The 20,183-nt window shown below is 43.6% G+C and overlaps 1 protein-coding gene across 2 annotated transcripts; it reads right to left on the bottom strand.

The window, feature by feature from the left end:
• Positions 1-80: 80 nt before the first annotated feature.
• On the bottom strand, positions 81-20,163 carry FBXO7 (F-box protein 7). Of its 2 annotated transcripts, none has more exons than XM_040345653.1 (10): positions 20,067-20,163; positions 16,309-16,450; positions 14,560-14,830; positions 11,713-11,940; positions 10,563-10,707; positions 8,461-8,544; positions 6,405-6,500; positions 4,217-4,393; positions 2,842-2,879; positions 81-709 (listed from the first exon to the last, which is right to left on the bottom strand). In XM_040345653.1, exons 2-10 carry the CDS (start codon positions 16,428-16,430, stop codon positions 371-373), a joined length of 1,500 nt encoding a protein of 499 aa, XP_040201587.1. In that variant the 5' UTR covers positions 16,431-16,450; positions 20,067-20,163; the 3' UTR covers positions 81-370. The 2 variants fall into 2 exon arrangements, with proteins under 2 accessions (XP_040201587.1, XP_040201588.1); XM_040345654.1 differs by lacking the exon at positions 20,067-20,163 and adding an exon at positions 19,876-20,060.
• Between the last annotated feature and the right edge of the window lie 20 nt (positions 20,164-20,183).

The following is a 20,183-nucleotide window of genomic DNA, read 5'->3' as shown; positions in this document are numbered from 1 at the left end:
GATCTCATGATTTTCTAATCTTGATAGTTACAAAGCAAATCGTTTTGTTTTTTTTCACCAAGAAGCACATATTTAAAGTGTTTGTCTTGGCAAATCACACTTTTTTAGTTTAGATATGGAGAAGGGTTAAAACATATGTTAGGTTTTTACTGCTAGCTAGGTTCACCAGACAATCTTTACCCACTCTTTCCAGAACTGGAAAAAAAAAATGTGTCTGGACCTACACTTTAATAGATATTTAATAGCCAATAATTAGGTTTCTTTTAACCAAGTGTTAGTTATAGCTTTAACCACTACTTCTGCCATCCTACAGCCAAGGCTTAATAAGGAGGGAGGCATGAAATGAGCCCTCCCTGCAGAAAATCCACTTTTAGAAGAATGTTGGCATGAAGGCTCCTCGGTTGTCTGGCCTCCTTGGCGGGAAGCCACCATGGCCTGGTAAATTAGGGTTGATGCGAGGCCTCACAAGCTGAAAAGGGTCCATGACTGGTCTTCTGCCAGGTACGAAAAGAGAAAGGGGGTCTCTAGCAATGGGTAGTATAGGGCGCTCGTCATATTCACCTCCAATGATGCCAGGTGGATAGGGAAAGTTGGGTGGGAATGGGTCAGGGACAAAAGGGTTAGGTAAGTAGGGTGGAGGAGGAAGTGGCTGGAAAATGTGATGTGAAGACAATCGACTTAATCTTGCTTTATACATCGCCTTGTACAGCTGCAGAAAACAAAGAGAAGAGGTGAGAGATGAGACATATGCAAATCACAATGTCATGTAATATTTCTATATATGCAAATAAGCAGCACACATCCTTCCTTGTACCTCCAGGTAAACAGTAGTACCAAAAGTCTCCATACCACTGAATTTCTTAATAAGTTATGCCCAACAAATACATTGTTGACACCCGACCAAAACACCTACTGTACAACTATATAGTCAAAAGGAGAGGGAACAAATGAAGAGCTTATAGCAACTTCTGTGTATAGGGGAGAAATTAGGGGGCGTGGGTGCAAGGGAACAGTTGCTGAGGCTAAACCCAAAGCTACCCACACAATTGAATTAAATTAAGGGACTATCTCGGTACTGATAAAACAATATAAACAAAATTACATAAAAAAAGATTTATTAAATAAAATTGACAAAACAGGTAGTTGTACATATCAACGATTGGTCAAGGTCGACTAGTTTCGCGGAAATTCACCGCTTCATCAGGAAAACCAATCCTATGAGTAAATTGATAAAGCACGGAGCTGGGGTGCCCCAAAAAAGTTCCCCCCGCGGCGGACATGGGGGTTTGGTAGTGGATATCACAGCGATTACGTACGTGGACATTAAAGGCCGAGCCATAGTGGGAGATGGAAAAATCCTGGTACGTATAGGCAGCCGGGTAGGATCAGGGGTGCAGAAAAATAGGGGGATCAGGGATGGTGCAGTGTTAAAATAAGGTCCGGTGGTACTGGTAAAGACCAGTGTTGTGTCATCCATGGAGGTAACCAAAACGGAGACAGTATGCAAGGTAATGCATGGACAGAGATATAAAAGGGAAGGCTGCACCTACACGCATAGAGATCCCCAATTAATTGCTGCTCAACTCCAGACCTGTCACTGCCCAGACTCAGGGGCCACAGGTGGCGAGATCCACTCTCGCCCCCTAATTTCTCATCTAACTGGGATGATGACTAATTATTATTTATCTTTACATGAGGCTATACTCTCATTTTTGTTCATAACTTCTGTGTATAGATCCTTTTACATGGAATAGCAATTAAAGTAAAACCGTATAAGGAAGAGTTCTATACTAGTCATTTCAATGCGTGTTCATGCAAAATGGTTAATTTAAAAAAAATGTGTAACCTGAAGTTTAGTTGCAGTTTCCAGCTTCTTGAGGAGTTAGTGAACCACATGTAAATAGCAGAATATGTGCATTTTACATGAGTTTTACTGCACGAGGCCATGCACAAAGCATGAGGAACTCCAAATGCCCAGAAATACTTTCATCTTAAAAGAATAAGTTCACTTTAAAAAATACAAATAAAATATCAGATCTTTTTTTTTTGCAGCCTGTAAAGCATTTGCAACAGATCGCTGGTGCCATGCAGTTCTCCTGCAGACCCGTGAGTGTATCCGTTTGCCCGCACATCCCATACAGGCAAGCAGATACACTTACAGGAAGAATCAATGAACTACCACAGTGCCATGGCAGTTCATTGAGAACTACAAACCAACAGCCGCATTGGATGTCGGGGCTTGTAGTTCATTCACACACAGAGATGTGTAAATTAATGACATGGCAAAAAGTGACCGCTACTATGGGGAACTTCTCCCCATACTGCTGTCACAGGGAGGGGAGGGAACAGCAAGCGGCTGCAGCAGTGGGTACAGGTTACATGTTTCTCCCCAAAAACGGGTGAAACACGTAACATTTTCCCAAAGGTGAACTTATCCTTTACAATCGGCTGAATATATTCCAGATGCATAAAAAAAAATGCAAAAGGTCTACAGTTTGTTTTCTTTAGAAAGCAGCCATAGAGCTAGTAGAAAAGCCTGTCTTCTACCAACATGCTGTAGAGTAGGAACCTTGCTCGCTGTATAAAAGAAGTGGTCTCTATGCAGAGGTCCGACACACCATTGAGTCAGACTTACAACCATATGCGTGTGAATACGAGTGCTGGGGTTTACGGGCGTTTACCCGCGTACAGTGTTTTTTTATAATGCGTGTCTATGGGCAAAAATACACTGCAGCTCCTGGGCACCACAACAACTATATTTTGCTCTGAATGGCCACACTCCTAATATACAATATGTGAAAAGCCCTCAACATTTGTTGTTTTCCCCACACACACACTCACCTCCTTCCAGTCTGTCTGTGAGGTCCTTGAAGTTCTATCTGTAACAAACATGAAAATCTTTGAAGCTCAAATTGTAAAATTGACCAGAACAGGATTGTTTTTTTGTCCACTACAAAATTCAAGCTTTCTTTTTAACTTTAGTCTTTTAAAGGAATAACGTATTTTTAAATCTTGGAGAAAACTTTCTATAAAACTTATAGACAACCTGATAAGGACAGAATTTACAAAGGAAGGTATGTGAAAAGACAAAAAGGTGTATAGGTCAGCAATCAAACACATAGGCCCAGATTCAGATAGGAGTTACGACGACGTATCTCCTGATACGCCGTCGTAACTCTGAGTTGCGGGGTCGTATCTATGCGGCTGATTCATAGAATCAGTTACGCATAGATTTCCCTAAGATTCGACCGGCGTAAGTCTCTTACACCGTTGTATCTTAGGCTGCATATTTACGCTGACCGCTAGGGGCGCTTCCGTAGATTTACGCGAGGAATATGCAAATTAGGTAGATACGCCGATTCAGAAACGTACGTCCGCCGCATTTTTTTACGTCGTTTACGTTAGGCTTTTTCCGTCGTAAAGTTACCCCTGCTATTTGAGGCGTATCCTATATTAAGTATGGACGTCGGGCCAGTGTTGAATTTTCCGTCGATTACGTTGTTTGCGCAAGTCGTTCGCGAATAGGGCTGTGCGTAATTTACGTTCACTTCGAAAGCATTGGCGATTTGCGGCGTAATTTCGAGCATGCGCACTGGGATTCTTTCACGGACGGCGCATGCGCCATTAAAAAAAAAAAACGTAATTTACGTCGGGTCAGGACGTATTTACATAAAAACACGCCCCCATCACATCCATTTGAATTACGCGCCCTTACGCCGCCAAAGTTACACTACGCCGCCGTAACTTACGGCGCAAATTCTTTGAGGATAAGGAAAATACGCTGTAAGTTACGGCGGCGTAGTGTATCAGAGATACGCTACGCCGGCCGCAACAATGCGCCAGGCTACGTGGATCTGGCCCTATGTGTTTTTTTTTATTTATTTATTTGTATCTAAACTCTAGAATTTAAATATTATATATTGCAGATAAAGTGGTCCTTAGATGTAGTGACTGCTTACTGGCATTTTCCCTTTTTTTTTACATGACGATCCTGCCAGTAACAATCTTCCTGTCCTAGGACAACAACACTCACCTACTGTATTGTATCTATGGAGGAACAATGTTGTCATATTATAGGGCAGGACTACAAAGCCCCTTTCCTTCTCCTCTTCTCTATAACACATTTAAACTTACAGCATATCAGATTTTAATGGGTTGGGTTTAGATCTACTTAAAAAAAAAAAAAAAATGATACTCGCATACATTAATAACACACCTCGGAAATCCCTTCTGCACAAGAACTTCCACAGGGTGGGGTCTCTGGTGCCTGCATGTAGATCTTTACAAGAGGTGGAAAGTGAGAAAAGGGAGCGCACATCCAGGAGGCGGAAGATACGCAGCTTTAGTTCCAGCGGTAAAACCAGCAGACCAAACACATCAGGGAGTTCCAGAGCTGTGAGAGAAAATACTTTTAGCTAGTCAAACTCATTCAAAACTAAACCCTAGGCAGATATAAAAACACAAATTAATGCAACTCTATATTTATACATCATTACATTCATTTTTTAACCACCTGACCTCCAAGTCTTTTATGGCACTTTTGTTTACATGTAAAAATCTGTAGAAAATTATTTAGAACCCCAATCATTAAGTAGAGGCCCTAGAGAATAAAATAGAGGGTGTTGCAGTTTTTTACGTCTCACGGTATTTGCGCAGCGGTTTTTCAAATGCAATTTATTTTATTTTTTTAAATGCACAAAAAACACAATATAATGGCCAATTGTTTGGTAAAATATAAAAGATGATGTTACGCTGAGTAAATAGATACCAAACATGTCACGCTTTAAAATTGCACACGCGCGTGCAATGGCGACAAACAACGTAAATTTTGCTGAGCGTTCGCCTTTGCGCACAAACACGGGGGAACAGGGGCGCTTAAAAAAAAAATAAAAAGATAAAAATAATACATTTGTTTAAAGCGGAGTTCTGCCGGAAAAAAAAAAAAAAAAACATTTAAAAAGTCAGCAGCTACAAATACTGCAGCTGCTGACTTTTAAAATAAGGACACTTACCTGTCCTATGTGACCGCGATGTCCTCACCCGAAGCCAACCCATCCCTCGGCTCCCGGGTGCAGGTGCCGGCATCTTCAGTAAGGGAATTGGGAAGTGAAGACTTGCAGCTTCACAGCCTGGTTGCCTACTGTGAATGCGTGAGTCACGCTGCACATTCTGAGTGGTCCCTGCTGTCATCTGGGACCTGTGTGTCTCCCAAAAGACAGCAGGGGAGACGGAGGAGGGGCTGGACATGGTGTAGATCGCCGCGGATTCTGTGGCAATCTTTTGCTGGAAGAGGGAGCAAATACCTGGATTAGACATTTATCTACTCCCCCTCCCCTTGAAAGGTGCCAAATGTGACACCGGAGGAGGGGAGGGGGGGGGGGGGATCCAAAATGCGGAAGTTCCATTTTTGGGTGGAACTCCGCTTTAGGATAAATAATAGAGTTTATTCAGCATGGAATGGAGCTTAGTTATGTAGCATGAGGCTGTATATTCTGCAATAATACATTTTTTGGTAAACTCATTCAATTAATCCAAGCTCTGCAAGCTTAGATAATATGCACTGCATTGATGCATTCACACAATTTCACAGTAACCATGAGATAAAACAAAGTTCAGGAATATTCCTTTATCCCATTGTTTTGCAAATCTATGTACAAAAATTGTATGATTAAATCGGTTCTGATATCACTGTCTTACTACCCTGATAGCTTATTATTCCAAATAGGAAATCTTTATTTTGTTTGCAAGTAATAAAGATTCTAACTACCAGCAAGAATAAATCCTTACATTTAAAGAGCACCTGTCATTTCAGATCCATCATGGTAGCGCCTGTTAGCGGGCATCCACTCACCTGCTGCCGCCACATCCCTCACCTTGCTGTGTCACTGCCGCATCACCAGCCGTCCCATTAAAGTGAATGGGACTGTCGGTGAGTCAACAGCTGGTCAGAGGTGGAGCAGCTTCGGGACAGAAATGACAGTTGCTCTTTAAAAATTATGATTTAAAAAGATTTTATTTGAATCAAATCCACCCTGTCACTATGCAAAGTTAGTACAGCGATCTCCCCCGCTGAGCTGTTGTGTTCTGATAGGGGGACAGCCCCCTGCCAGAACACTCTGATCAGTGCTCTCTACCATTGGCTGAGAGCGCTGATCGGGAGTCGGATGGCTGCTGGTTTTCCAGCATGCTCGTCCAACAGAAACCAGCCAAACGGCCAGCTTCTGCAGGACAGACCCACATACACTAAGGTTGAATGTGGGACTTTTTTTTTTTTTTTAACTGGCCGATGTCGCCCGACATCTGGTCCGTGTGTACCCGGCTTTAGAAAGAGACCGTTTTGGTTAGACATACACTTTAATGTCTTGATTGTCAAAACAAAGGAATCGTCCACTGTTTCAGCCTACCTTGCCGTGTCGCTGCCAGTAATGGGTAGACAAGCTGATCCTTGAAGAGGCGCGATAACCTCTGAAGGTCCCTGTACACCGAGCTCACATTATTATCTATAATAAACACAAGACACATCAGAGATCACACCAGATTCAGCAATAATAAAGCCATTATACGATTCTGACGGCAGATCTAGACACTGCCCACACAGGATAAGGAAAAAGGTGAAAGCAATTCTATATATGATACACTGTGCATTGGCAAACTAGATGGCAATTAGAATCAGCTTTTAAAGTGTCATTAAACCCAGATTATGAAAATCTTTCATTATATGCTATATAACAGAGCATGCATACTCACAAAGCCACTGAAGCATTTGTTTTGTGTTGAGTGAAATATACCTGGCTGATCCTGCCTTCAACTGTCCCTCCCATCTTCTCTGTGTCCCCACTACAGGTTGATATTGTCTAATCCAGCTGGTGTGTCCTCTACAGAGCATGCTTAATTTCAATTCCCTTCAAAGCTTTCAATTTCCTTATTTTATTATCGGTGCAGCCCACGTGACTATAGAGTCACACATGTGGGTGTATACACAGTGGTAAAATAACAGGCCCCTCCCTCTCTCTCTCTTCACGTTCTCCTATTCCTAACCACTATGGGGACAGGATATAGTAGGCTTATTGATTACACTTACAAAGAAACATGCAAAACAACATGCATGGTTTTAATAGAAATCAGTATTAAATATTATATATATTTTATAATTTTATATATATATATATATATATATATATATATATATATATATATATATATATATATATATATATATATATATATATATATATATATATATATATATATATATATATATATATATATATATATATATATATATATATATAAAATTATAAAATATATATAATATTTAATACTGATTTCTATATTATATATATATGAGTCAAGGACGATTGGCATTAGCTTTCACTTTGTTCAGATGCCATCTACATTCAAGATCTTTCTTTTTTTTTTTTTTTTTTACTTTTTACAGGTCTTGGCAATTACATTTTATTTACGGTGTGTATATATATATATACACATACACCGTAAATAAAATGTAATTGCCAAGACCTGTAAAAAGTAAAAAAAAAAAAAAAAAAGAAAGATCTTGAATGTAGATGGCATCTGAACAAAGTGAAAGCTAATGCCAATCGTCCTTGACTCTGCCTACACCATAATAATGCACAGTCACATTTGATACTCGATAAAGATTTATTGGGAGCTGTAAAACAGATATTTAGAATGTAATTTGAATTGCTCTTCTTTTTTAGTCATATGGCCGTCATAGCACCAATCAGGACTGGTCAGACACAAACTCACACTATAGAGAGAATACATCAGCAGATTTATAGAAGACCCTCCAAAGATCTTTCCCTGCAGATACCAAAGAACAGGGAAAGATCATAGTTATGCACGCGCATCGGCTCCGGCGCCGTGCATGCGCCCCACTGGATCTATTGCAGGAACCGACGTACAGCGAAGGCGACTCGTGCAATAGAACCAACCTGCCACCGTATAAAGACAGCGTCTGGTCAGCAAGTGGTTAAACTTTCTATACTTCACATATATTGTTCGATAAATAGTAACGTTAAAGAGAGATGTACTTTTTATGGATTCAATACTACTTTAGGTCAGGGGCGGACTGACAACTCATGGGGCCCCCGAGCAATAGAAGACTATGGGGCCCCTGGGCTTACAGATGGCCACCACGCCAGGAGGCAGTGCAGAGGCGGGGCAGCTAAAATCTTGGGATTTTCACATCAGAAGCATGTTGGTTTCAGACATATCAGGGACAGATGTAAAAAAAAAAAAAAAAAAAAAACATAGATTTTTACATACTGTCCCTGGTTTTACTGAGCCTGGCAACCCTGATGGGGCCCCCTAGTGACATGGGGCCCTCGGGCAGTGCCCAAGTGACTCAATGGTCAGTCCGCCCGTGCTTTAGGTAAAACAAGGAAAATAATTGTTAGGTTGTAGATTCATTCTATGAAAACCCACATAAATGCAACTCACCTGGTCCTGGGAAGTTGATGAAGGAATTGGTGGGCAGCTGAAGGGTCTTCGTACATTTCACCCCCTGGTTCATGTTCACAGCAGCTGCAAACATGAAGCAATACCATTTTTTTTACATAAAAATGCACTTTATCAATTCTGCCGCTCAGCAAGTCAATGTTAATCACAAGCAGTGAGATAGATTATGTGACAGATTTCCTACAAGGTTACACCCAGAGTTATAAATTCTTTCCTCAGGTTGTGCACCACCAGCGCTGTGACAGTGCAGTGATGATCTGGAGTGGGTTGGACAGGCTCATGATCATGTGATCACTGTGGCATCCAATCACATAAATTGCCCATGAAGGCAAAATGCACACTATTGTTTCTTGGCCCTACTATGGGTACAATCAACAAATAATTCACATATATTGGTTATCCCCATTGACAACAGGATTGGGAGAATTCATCTTGGGTTGCTCGTTATAGCTGGGTAATGAGGAACATAGCAGCAAAAATATTCAGCTAAAGTCTAAAAGATCTTTTTTTTTTTTTTACTAATTTGGGCCAGTGTTCCTTTGATCAGACAAACTCGAGAGGTATCCAACATTTATCCCCAAATGAAGACCTAGGGCCAGATTCTCGTACATCGGCGTATCTTTGCGGCGGCGTAACGTATTCGATTTACGTTACACCTCTGCAACTTAGACGGGCAAGTGCTGTATTCTCAAAGCACGTGCTCCGTAAGTTGCGGCGGCGTAGCGTAAATCGGCCGGCGTAAGCCCGCCTAATTCAAATTGTGAAGAGGTGGGCGTGTGTTATGTAAAATAACCACGACCCGACGTGATTGAAGTTTTTCACTTACGGCGCATTCGCCGTCCGTGGAATCTCTCAGTGTGCTTTGCGTCAAAGTACGCCGCGAGGACGTATTGGTTTCGACGTGTACGTAAATGACGTCCAGCCCCATTCACGGAAGACTTACGCAAATGACGGAAACATTTCAAATTTTGTCGCGGGAACAACGGCCATACTTAACATTGGCTGCACCTCATATAGAAGGGGCAACTTTACGCCGGGAAAAGCCTAACGTAAACGGCGTATCTGTACTGGTCGTACGTTCGTGAATTTGCGTATCTAGCGGATTTACATATTTCCAAGCGTAAATCAGAGTACACGCCCCTAGCGGCCAGCGTAAATATGCAGTTACGATCCGACAGCGTAAGAGACTTACGCTGGTCGGATGTAATAGAAATCTATACGTAACTGATTCTAAGAATCAGGCACATAGATACGACGGCTCGGATTCGGACTTACGACGGCGTACATGGCGCTACGCCGTCGTAAGTCCTTTGAGAATCTGGGCCCAAATTAATTCAAATTAGGCAGGTAGTGGGCGTGTTGTATTAAAATTAACCGTGACCCCATGTAAATGAATGGCCGAATGAACGGCGCATGCGCGCGCATGCTCAGAATCACGTTGCATATACTCCCTAAGATACGACGGCTCAATGCGTACGACGTGAACGTAACCTACGCCCAGCCCCATTCACGTACGACTTACGTAAGCGACGTAAAATACGACGGCTGTTCCGACGTCCATACCCTAACATGACTTACCCCTGCTTTAGGTGAGATAACTTTACGCCGGACGTACGCCTTACGTAAACGGCGTAGCTTACTGCGACGGGCGCAAGTACGTTCGTGAATCGGCGTATCTAGATCATTTACATATTCGACGCGTAAATCAATGGAAGCGCCCCTAGCGGCCAGCGTAAATATGCACCCAAGATACGACGGCGTAGGAGACTTGCGTCGGTCTAATGGAGCCAGAATTCAGGCGTATCAGGTTTCAAGAATACGGCGCATAGATACGACGGCGCATCCGTGGACTTACGCGGCGTATAAGAAGATACCTCGGCGCAAGTCCTTCCTGAAGCCGGGCCAATGTGTATTTCTGATGGCTCCAACTGGAAGAATTGATTTCCGGGGGCAAATCCCATACTGAATGGGTCAAAAGGTGAGAGCGCAAGCGACTCCCTGAAGGGGAAAGGTCACAGAGCCTCTTTAACATGAGCATACACCAAGCAGGCTAGTAAAGCTATAATTTTATACATATACATTACCATTGATAACAAGAAGCTTGCTCATAGGCATGCAGGCCAGAAGAGCAGAACTGTCTCCGCACAGGGGGTGAGCGTATCGAAGCTTGTAGATACCGTCACTGTGCCGCCAGCCCTCGGGCATAGATGCACCCTCTTCTTCAACACCCTGGAGAAGAAACATCATCTGAATTAAAAAGGTCTAACCCTGCATGTACAGCCAAAATGTTTTTCTTCAGTGTTGGAAACATTGGGCAGCAACACAACTTTACAAGGGTTCTAACACTTCCCTATATAAAGTGTAACAGTCTGAGGGTAAGTTCTACTAAGGCCCCTTTCACATGGGGCGCATCAGTAATGATCCGCCCCGTGAACCTCCACTTGCTCAGCGGGGATCGCTCCGTTGATCCCCGCTGAGCCGGCGGATGACAGGGCGGTCCCCGCACACTGTGCAGGGACCGTCCTGTCTTTTCTCCGCTCTCCCCTATGGGGGGGGGATCAGATGAACACGGACCGTCTGTCCTAGTTCACCTGATCCGATCCGCCAGACAGATGGAAAAGTAGGTTTTTCCTCCGTCATACTTTGGCGGATTGGGGCGGGTCGGATGTCAGCGGGCATGTCACCGCTGACATCCACGGCTCCATAGAGGAGCACGGAGCGCCCGTTCAGGTCCGCAAAAAAAACTGCCAGTGTGAAAGAGCCCTTACCCTCTCCATGTTCCCCCCCGCCTCCTCCTCATTCTGGTACTGCCAATGTACTTTAAACTGGACAATACTCTGACATTCTATTTCCTGGGAGCACAGGCTGTTGTTTACACTCTCCATTAGAGGTGCATCATCACGTAGGTTGGGCTCACAATACTCCCGGAATAAGCAGCATTCACATATATGTGGCACTGGAGGGAGGGGAGGAGGCAGACAAGCGGAGCTTTCCCTTTTGGGTGGAACTCCACTTTATTGACAGACAGCATTAACAATAGAAAACTAAATGTAATTTAGATGGCGTTTACTTTTAAAAGTTTTGGATAGAGTTGGGCAAGTTTTTTTGTAAATTGAAATTATTATATGGATTCTAATGGCAGAGTTGTTTAGAACTATTTATATGCATAAAACCTGTAAAGTATTCTGCTCCAGTTGTTTGGCCTAAAAGCTCCATATTGTCTCCAATGCCTACTTGAACAATGTAGCCCGTCTCCACCATGAGTACATGGATGACCACCATCAGAGCATCGTTAGGACTGGAGCAGCCGGCCGATAGGTAGAGAGACTCCAGGGAGTGCGGTATCTTCCCATCTACAGATTCACTGATCAGCATCGGCTCTGCCAGACAACAAGGGAGCTCTTCTTCCACTGTGGCCCCCTTCCCGGATACTGCTCCATGACAGGAACTAGCCATGAGCTTCTGCAATGTAAACAAAAAGACCTTCATTTTATGAATATGACACCATGTGATGTAGAACCGTTTTTTACAGCAATCTGCTCTTCCTTTTAGTTCAAGGAAGACTCCACCATTTGAAAAAATATATTAAATGCACCCACAACAGGTACCCGTTACCCCCTCCCTCCTGAAGCGTGCCAAATGTGGCACCGGAGTGGGGGAGGAAGCAGATAAGTGGAGGTTCCACTTTTAACTTTTAATAACTGTTTATTAGTCAGGTTCATCCAAATCTGCTATTCTTAAAGCGGGAGTTCAACCATTTATTTATTGTTTGATCTTTTCCCCTTAGATTCCTGCTCGTTTTGTCTAGGGGAATCGGCTAGTTGTTTTAAAATATGATCCGTACTTACTGTTTTCGAGATGCATCTTCTCCGTCGCTTCCGGGTATGGGCTGCGGGAATGGGCGTTCCTTCTTGATTGACAGTCTTCCGAGAGGCTTCCGACAGTCGCATCCATCGCGTCACTATTAGCCGAAAGAAGCCGAATGTCGGTGCGGCTCTATACTGCGCCTGCACACCGACGTTCGGCTTCTTTCGGAAAATCGTGACGCGATGGATGCGACCGTCGGAAGCCTCTCGGAAGACTGTCAATCAACATAGGAACGCCCATTCCCGCAGCCCATACCCGGAAGCGATGGAGAAGATGCATCTCGTAAACGGTAAGTACGGATCATATTTTAAAACATCTAGCCGATTCCCCTAGACAAAACGAGCATTCATCTAAGGGGAAAAAGTAATATGAATGAATGAAAAACTTATATAGCGTGGCACATGCGAACTGAATCGCTTCTGGGCGCTTGATGGTTCCTGTCTCTTGACATCAAAAGAGCAGAGTTTTAATCTGTCTTCTGAAGGCCAGGTGGTTTTCCTCCAACCGAATGCTGGTTGGTAAAGCGTTCCATAGTCTTGGACCCTGGAATGCAAACCTTCTTTCTCCTTTGGATTTGTATCTGGCTTTGGGTACCTTGACCAGGTTTTGGCCCGTAGATCGCAGAAGGCGATTGGAATTGTGGGGTTCTATCTTGTCGCAAAGATATTGCGGAGCCTTCCCATGGATGCACTTATGTGTCAGGCAGAGTGCTTTAAAAGCAATTCTGTCCTTTACTGGCAACCAGTGAAGGGTTCTCAGTGAAGGTGAGATTGATTCCCATGTTTTTTTCCCAGTCACAAGTCTGGCGGCCGTATTCTGAACGACTTGCAGACGAGAGATTTGGTACTTTGGGAGTCCGAGGTAAAGAGCATTTGCGTAATCCAATCTGGAGTTCACAATTGCTGGTAAATATTCATCTATGGACATTCCTATTCAAGAGGAGTCAATCTAATTATTGAACGGGACTGCTGGTAAATATTCATCCGATAGGCACCTGCAGCCAATCGGCTGCAGTGCTGATCAGTGCATTCTGATGATAGCACAGCAGTGAGAATTCCTCTATCCACCTCGCTTGTGTGGATGGGAAAATCTAATCCGTTTTTGTTGGATCAGCCCGTTGAGTCACCAATGACCAGCTTAACACTACTCTACCTCCAGACTGACTTCTCCATCCAAAATACAGAAACACTTAAGCCCTGTACACACGATCGGATATCTGATGGAATCTAATCCGATGGATTTTTTCGACGGATATCCGATGAAGCTGACTTTCATCAGTCTTGCCTACACACCATCGGTTAAAAATCCAATCGTGTCCAACGCGTTGAAGTAAAACACAACGACGTGCTGAGAAAAATTAAGTTCAATGCTTCCGAGCATGCGTCGACATGATTCTGAGCATGCGTGGATTTTTGACCGATGGACTTCCACACAGACGATCGTTTTTTTCTATAGTTTTTTTTATCCATAGGAACATTTTAAAACAAGTTCTATTTTTTTTCACTGATGGAAAACAAACCGATGGGGCCCACACACGATCGGTTTGTCCGATGAAAACGGTCCATCGATCTGTTTTCATCAGACAAACCGATCGTGTGTACAGGGCTTAAGACAGGGAGTGTGTTACTGGCCGGATCACCAGGTGAAATGAAGGGAAGAAAGCCTAAAAAAAGAAAACTAATACAGCCACCACTTCGAAGGATTGAGAAGTTGCAATATATTATATATTTGTTTTTGAGTTTAATTAATATGTTTATCCAAAAGCCAATTAAGAACCCCATGCATACCTGAGAGCTGTCCCCTGAGAGCCTTCAGAAATCAGAGAGCACCTCTCATCTGGAAATTGAATTACACCAGGGAACCCAACTCTCCAAAACCTGCCTGTTCTTGAAAAGTACTAAAAAAGAGCATTGTGGGCCCCTCCACACCTACAGTGTGCCTGCTTTTCGTGTGAATTATTTGACCATTGCCCCATTATACATTAGGGCAGCCCCTTCATGTTACCGAGCCTCAATGCACAAAAAAAAAAAAAAAAAAATGTATGTGCACCATTATTGGCAAATGCAGACCACTGCAATTCAAAGCATAGTGCACTCATCTGTTTACTGAAGGGCATGTGTGATGAAATCAAGGGCATCAGAACAGGGGAAAGGGGTCCATCATTGGCAGCCCCCACATTCTCTCAGTACAAGTGCATCTGGCCATGCCACCCACCTCTGGTAAGCTCTGTGTTACTGACGTCCAATCACCTCTCTGGTCACTGTGACTTGTGCTAGGCTGGACACTCTCTATATTAGAGACGGCGGGTTGGCGCTGATCCAGGGTGGGCTGAGCGGTTGATGATGCAGCTGCTGCAACAAGCTCTGAGTCCGGCACTCGAAGAACGATCAGATCTCCGGATATAATTCCGCAAGATTCCAGGCTATTCTGATCCTCAGTCAGGGCGTCCTTGCCATTCAGAGTAATGGTGAATACCGCATCCGAACTGTGAAAACACAACTTGTTACAAAGTGAAGTGCAACCTTTCCAGCATATAAAATGAGAAAGATTAAAGCTGCTGCACACACTTTATTTAAATAAGGACCTTAAAAGGGTAACTCCACTTTCGTGGGAAAAAAAAAAAAAAATATGTCTAGTAAAATTATCACTGTATATATCATTAGGGTTGGACCTTTCCCAATATCGGTGCCGATACCGAGTTTTTTCACGAGTAATCGTGAAAATGCTCCGATACCCGAAACTCATATCATCACACTGCAAAGGATCGCATTCAATTTGAACAGGAATGCGGTGAGATTCATGTCCGAATCACATGCGGTTTCCCGCTCCGTTTCTGTGTGAACCCAAGCTGGTCAGTGATTTCAGCCTGGGCTGAAAGGTATCGGTACTCGGTATCGGCGAGTACTAACCGAAAGTATTAGTACTGGTCGATAAAAAAACTGTATCTGTGCTACCCTAGAGGAGCATATAAAATGGCTACACAATCAATTTAACTAAAAATTACCTCTCATTTTCAAACTGCATCTGCTGTAATTTTCTGTAAAATTCAATGCAATATGGCAACTTTAGGCACCGCCAGAAAACACATATTCCCTGATGGCAGTGGCCTCTTTCAGCAGGATAATGCGCCCTGACACACAGCAAAAATGGTTTAAGAGTGATTTTGACTTGGCCTCCAAAAAAACAAGTCTGATCCATGGAGGACCTTCCTCTCAACTTAAAGCGGAGGTCCGCTTAAAAAAAAAAAAAAATTAAAAGCCAGCATCTACAAATACTGCAGCTGCTGACTTTTAATAAATGGACACTTACCTATCCAGGGTGCCCACGATGTCTGCAGCCAAAGCTGCTCAGCTGTCCCTGCCACCATCCTCGTGAGGGAATCAGGAAGTGAAGTGTTGCGGCTTCACTTCCCGGCTCCCTACTGCGCATGCGCGAGTGGCGATGCGCATCCTCGCTGGTCCCCGATGTCTCCCTGGGACCAGTTTGTTTCCTAGAAGACAGCGGGGGGGGGGGGCATGACTCCCGCGGGAGTCTATGCCTGGAAGTGGGTGCAAATACCTGTATTTTACAGGTATCTGCACCCCCCCTCCCCCTGAAAGGTGCCAAATGTGACACCGGAGGGCGGGAGGGCCGCTTTAAAGGGCCTTCTACTGATGGCTTGGTGCCAGATAACACAGCATACCTTCAGAGGTCTAGTGACATTCATACCTCGATGGGTCAGAGCTGCTTTGGCGGCAAAAGGGGGACATACTCAGTTTTAGGTGTGTAGTCAAGTTATGGCTGATTGTGGTATTATCAATTTTTTATGTAGCATTTTAGAGAGAAATGGAACTTGAATAGGTGCACCTTGTTCATGAGGTGGAAGCTGATCACATTTACTTACATCACTTAAAAAAGAAAAAAAACTTTATAAGACAACAGAGTCCATTGAATAATGAGATAATGTAACAAATGTATGCACACCTGTACCCCAGTGAAGGTAGGAACAATGCAGACAGCTTCCTGCGGAGATCTCCTAAGGTTGGTTTCTCCTCTTCCAGCTCCAGTCGCCCTGTCTGACCTCTGACTCTCACCCGGAGCTTCATTCTGCCTTCCGAGGGCGGTCCTATCAAATAGTGTCCATCAGAAATAAAGAAATCACATATGTACTGATTTTTTGCAGGGTCATCGGGAGTCTCTGATTTCCCACACACTAGAGTCTAATCTAGAACACTTTCCTTTTCACCGCACAGAAGAAACTTTCACTTTCATGTTCGCATCACATTTCACAACACATTTCTCAGATCAGCAGACCAAGAGAACCCCCGAAAATAACAGTAGATGTTTCCCATGTGTTCATAAATGTGCTACACCGTATTTAAAAAAAAAATGATTTTATTTTTAATAATTTAACATATTTATTTATTATTGGGGTTTTCTTTCTCCCAAATGCATGGAGTACACAACACAACCCTTTCCTGACCAGAGGTCATTAAAGCCCCAGAACAAAATCAGCAGGTTTTGTTCTATAACTAATTAACCTACCTAAATAAAATACAAATTTGTAAACCCCCCCAAAAAAAAAAAAAAAAAATTCCAAAATCCATCAAATTTTTATTTAACTCTTTATTAATAGGCACTGGTGACGCAGCCAGGGCCTCACACATGTCCTCTAGGAAGTTACCAGAGCCTTTCGGAACGATCTCACCTGATCTGACACATGAGCCTTAGGAGATCTGGCATGCCTTGGTATTCAATAAGTCAGTATTGACTCAATATTCAATATTCAATACTTAACACATTTTACGCTTAAAGGTATAGTCCTACTTTTTGCAGGAATGTAATAAATGCACCCATACTAATAAAAAAAAAAAAAAGGGGGGGGGGTTATATGAAGCCTGCAAAGCTATGAAGCCATGATCATTGTGTTGTGGGTGCAGGCTTCTGCGTCATTTATTCCCAACACCAGGTCCATACAGGAGGTACGAACCTTCTGTCATGAGGCTTGAAGAAGTAAACAATAAACTACAACTGCAGTGATGTCCCTTCACTTGTGCCAACACGATCTGCGCGCCCCCCTGCCACAGTGGCAGATGGGAAACATGTCCTCTAGGAAGTTACGTCCCCAGAGCCTTTCAGAAAGATCTCATCTGATTCGACACATGGGCTCTAGTAGATCGGGCATGCCTTTGTATTCAATAGAAGTCAATATTCAATACTGAACACCTTTTACACTTAAAAGTATAGTGCTTGGGCTAGATTCATAAAGCCCACCGTAACTTTGTGCGGGCGTAGCGTATCTCAGATACGCTACGCCGCCGTAACTTAGTGAGGCAGGTTCTGTATTCAGAAAGAACCTGCGCCCTAAGTTACGGCGGCGTAGCGTAAATGTGCCGGCGTAAGCGCGCCTAATTCAAATTGTGAAGAGGTGGGCGTGTTTTATGCAAATAAAACATGACCCCACGTAAATGATGTTTCTAACGAACGGCACATGCGCCGTCCGTGAACGTATCCCAGTGCGCATGCTCCTAATCATGTTGCAAATAGTCAATGCTTTAGACGTGAACGTAATTTACGCAAAGCCCTATTCGCGAACGACTTACGCAAACGACGTAAACTACAGAAAATTAGACACTGTCCCGACGTCCATACTTAACATTGGCTACGCCTCATAAAGCAGGGGTAACCTTATGCCGGAAAAAGCCTTACGTAAACTATGTAAAAAAATCCGCCGGGCGCACGTACGTTTCTGAATCGGCATATCTAGCTCATTTGCATATTCTACACGGAAATCAACAGAAGCGCCACCTAGCGGCCAGCATAAATATGCACCCTAAGATACGACGGCGTAGGAGACTTACGCCGGTCGTACCTTAGCAACATTTAAGCGTATCTCAATTTGAGCATACGCTTAAAGATACAACGGCGCGAATTTGGACTTACGACGGCGTATCTACTAATATGCCCGTCGTAAGTCTTTATGAATCCAGCCCCTAGTTTTTTGCAGATAATGTAATAAATGCACTCATACTAATAAAATTAAAAATTTGGATTTTTTTAATATGAAGCCTGCAAAACATTGCAACTATAATCATTGTGTCGTGGGTGGAAAACACAGGCTTCTGCATCAATTACTCCCAACACCAGGTCGATATAGACTAAGGTACAAACCTGTTATGGGGCTGGAAGAAGTAAACAATGAACTACAACTGCGGTGATGTCTCTACACTTGTGCCAATGTGATCTGTGAGTCCCCCTGCCACAGTAGCAGATGGGACTTGTAGGCTTCCTGTTTACAGATCCCTGCACTAAATTTATAGAAAACAGGACGCTGCAGAGAGAAGCACCCCACAATTCAGGTTTGAGGATGGAGGGTTGTGGAATAAGACCATATTTCAGGTTATATACTATACTAAAAATGGTCTTAAATAATATATATATATATATATATATATATATATATATATATATATATATATATATATATATATATATATATATATATATATATATATAAATATATATATATATAAATAAAAGTAAAAACGTTAAAGCAAAATTCCAGGCATAAGCATATTATACATAGTTACATTGTACCAAGCTGGACCAGGGTAACCATGCATATGCTATACCTGGCTGGTGCCGCCTGGAAGCTGGAAATCACTGAAGACATCAGCATTCTAAACACAGGAGGTCAGCCGCTCAGCACAGGCGCCATACAAAGAATGTTTTGCATTTACTGAATGAATGCAAAGTCTTCCCTGATTGGATGAGGAAGAAAGGCAGGGCAGCAACATCACACTGTCCATCGTGTCCAATCAGTAAATGCTTTGCATTCATTCCAAAAATGCAAAGCATTCTCTGAATGGCGCCCGCACTGAGCGGCCAACCTTCTGTATTCACAATGCATCAAGCTGGCCGCCCAGTACAGGACTGGGGTGGCGTTGTCGGCTTCAGTGATTTCCAACTTCCAGGGGCATCAGCCGGGTATGGAATATACAAGCTGAATCAATGTAACTATAACATGGCGATTCCTGAACTTCTTCTGTAATGGTGCGATGCGGGAACCACAGCGATTCCTATGCAGGTTCCCACATCGCAGGCTGTTCACACTGCTCTCTGCAAACCGTCAATATAAAAAGTTAATGACACCCCCACATCGGTTCGCAGAACGCAGTGTGAACTGTGAAATCGGATTGCATGGGTCTGAACACCTATGTGATACGATTCCAGTGCGGACAAAAAAAAAGGGTCCTGCACCATTTAAATGCGATTTCAGACATAAAACTGGATGGCTGAACTTGCATCGCACAGACATCACATGTGATGTGCGCAGGCATGGGGTGGGAATTACATGCGATGTCTGGGATCGCACCTGACATTCTGTTTACCAGCCCCAGTCAGCTGTCAATGTGTTTACTTCATGCCAGGCACATTGTCAGTAAACAAACCCACATGATAGCCTATCCCCAGTCATGGCAGAGGTGTCAGGACTAGGGCCACACACTCCAATAGGGAACATACATGAGCACCATGCCTCTGTGCACTCACCATAAACAGGAAACAGAACCAGGCTCTCCTCCTCACCAACCAATCAGGTGTCAGCTGCCACCCAACAACAAATACTTTGTGATATCTATGGGCAACGCCTGCCCATACACCCCCAGTCTCCTGGCATGCTAATGTCCCCCAGCAGGGGGAAGCACAGAGCCCCCCTGCCTCAACCCTCTCTTCCCATATACCTGCACACAGGACCCTCTGCAGACTGCACACAGCGGCTCTCTACTCTCTGTCACGTGACCGGTCCTCGGCTGACAGTCTCCGCCATGTTTCTATGGGGCGGAAGTAGCCAGCAGAGT

Source organism: Rana temporaria, chromosome 3, assembly GCF_905171775.1.
Source record: "Rana temporaria chromosome 3, aRanTem1.1, whole genome shotgun sequence".
NCBI classification, from domain to species: Eukaryota; Metazoa; Chordata; class Amphibia; order Anura; family Ranidae; genus Rana; species Rana temporaria.
Note: the sequence above shows the minus strand (reverse complement) of the source record. Positions and strands in the feature narration are given on the sequence as shown.

Coding starts and splice junctions, on each gene's coding strand:
- FBXO7 (XM_040345653.1), bottom strand. CDS start 16,430: ATGAAGCTCCGGGTGAGAGTCAGAGGTCAGACAGGGCGACTGGAGCTG. Junction 6,501..8,460: donor CATCAACTTCCCAGGACCAG/GTGAGTTGCATT, acceptor TGTTTATTATAG/ATAATAATGTGAGCTCGGTG. Junction 4,394..6,404: donor ACTGGCAGCGACACGGCAAG/GTAGGCTGAAAC, acceptor TTTCTCTCACAG/CTCTGGAACTCCCTGATGTG.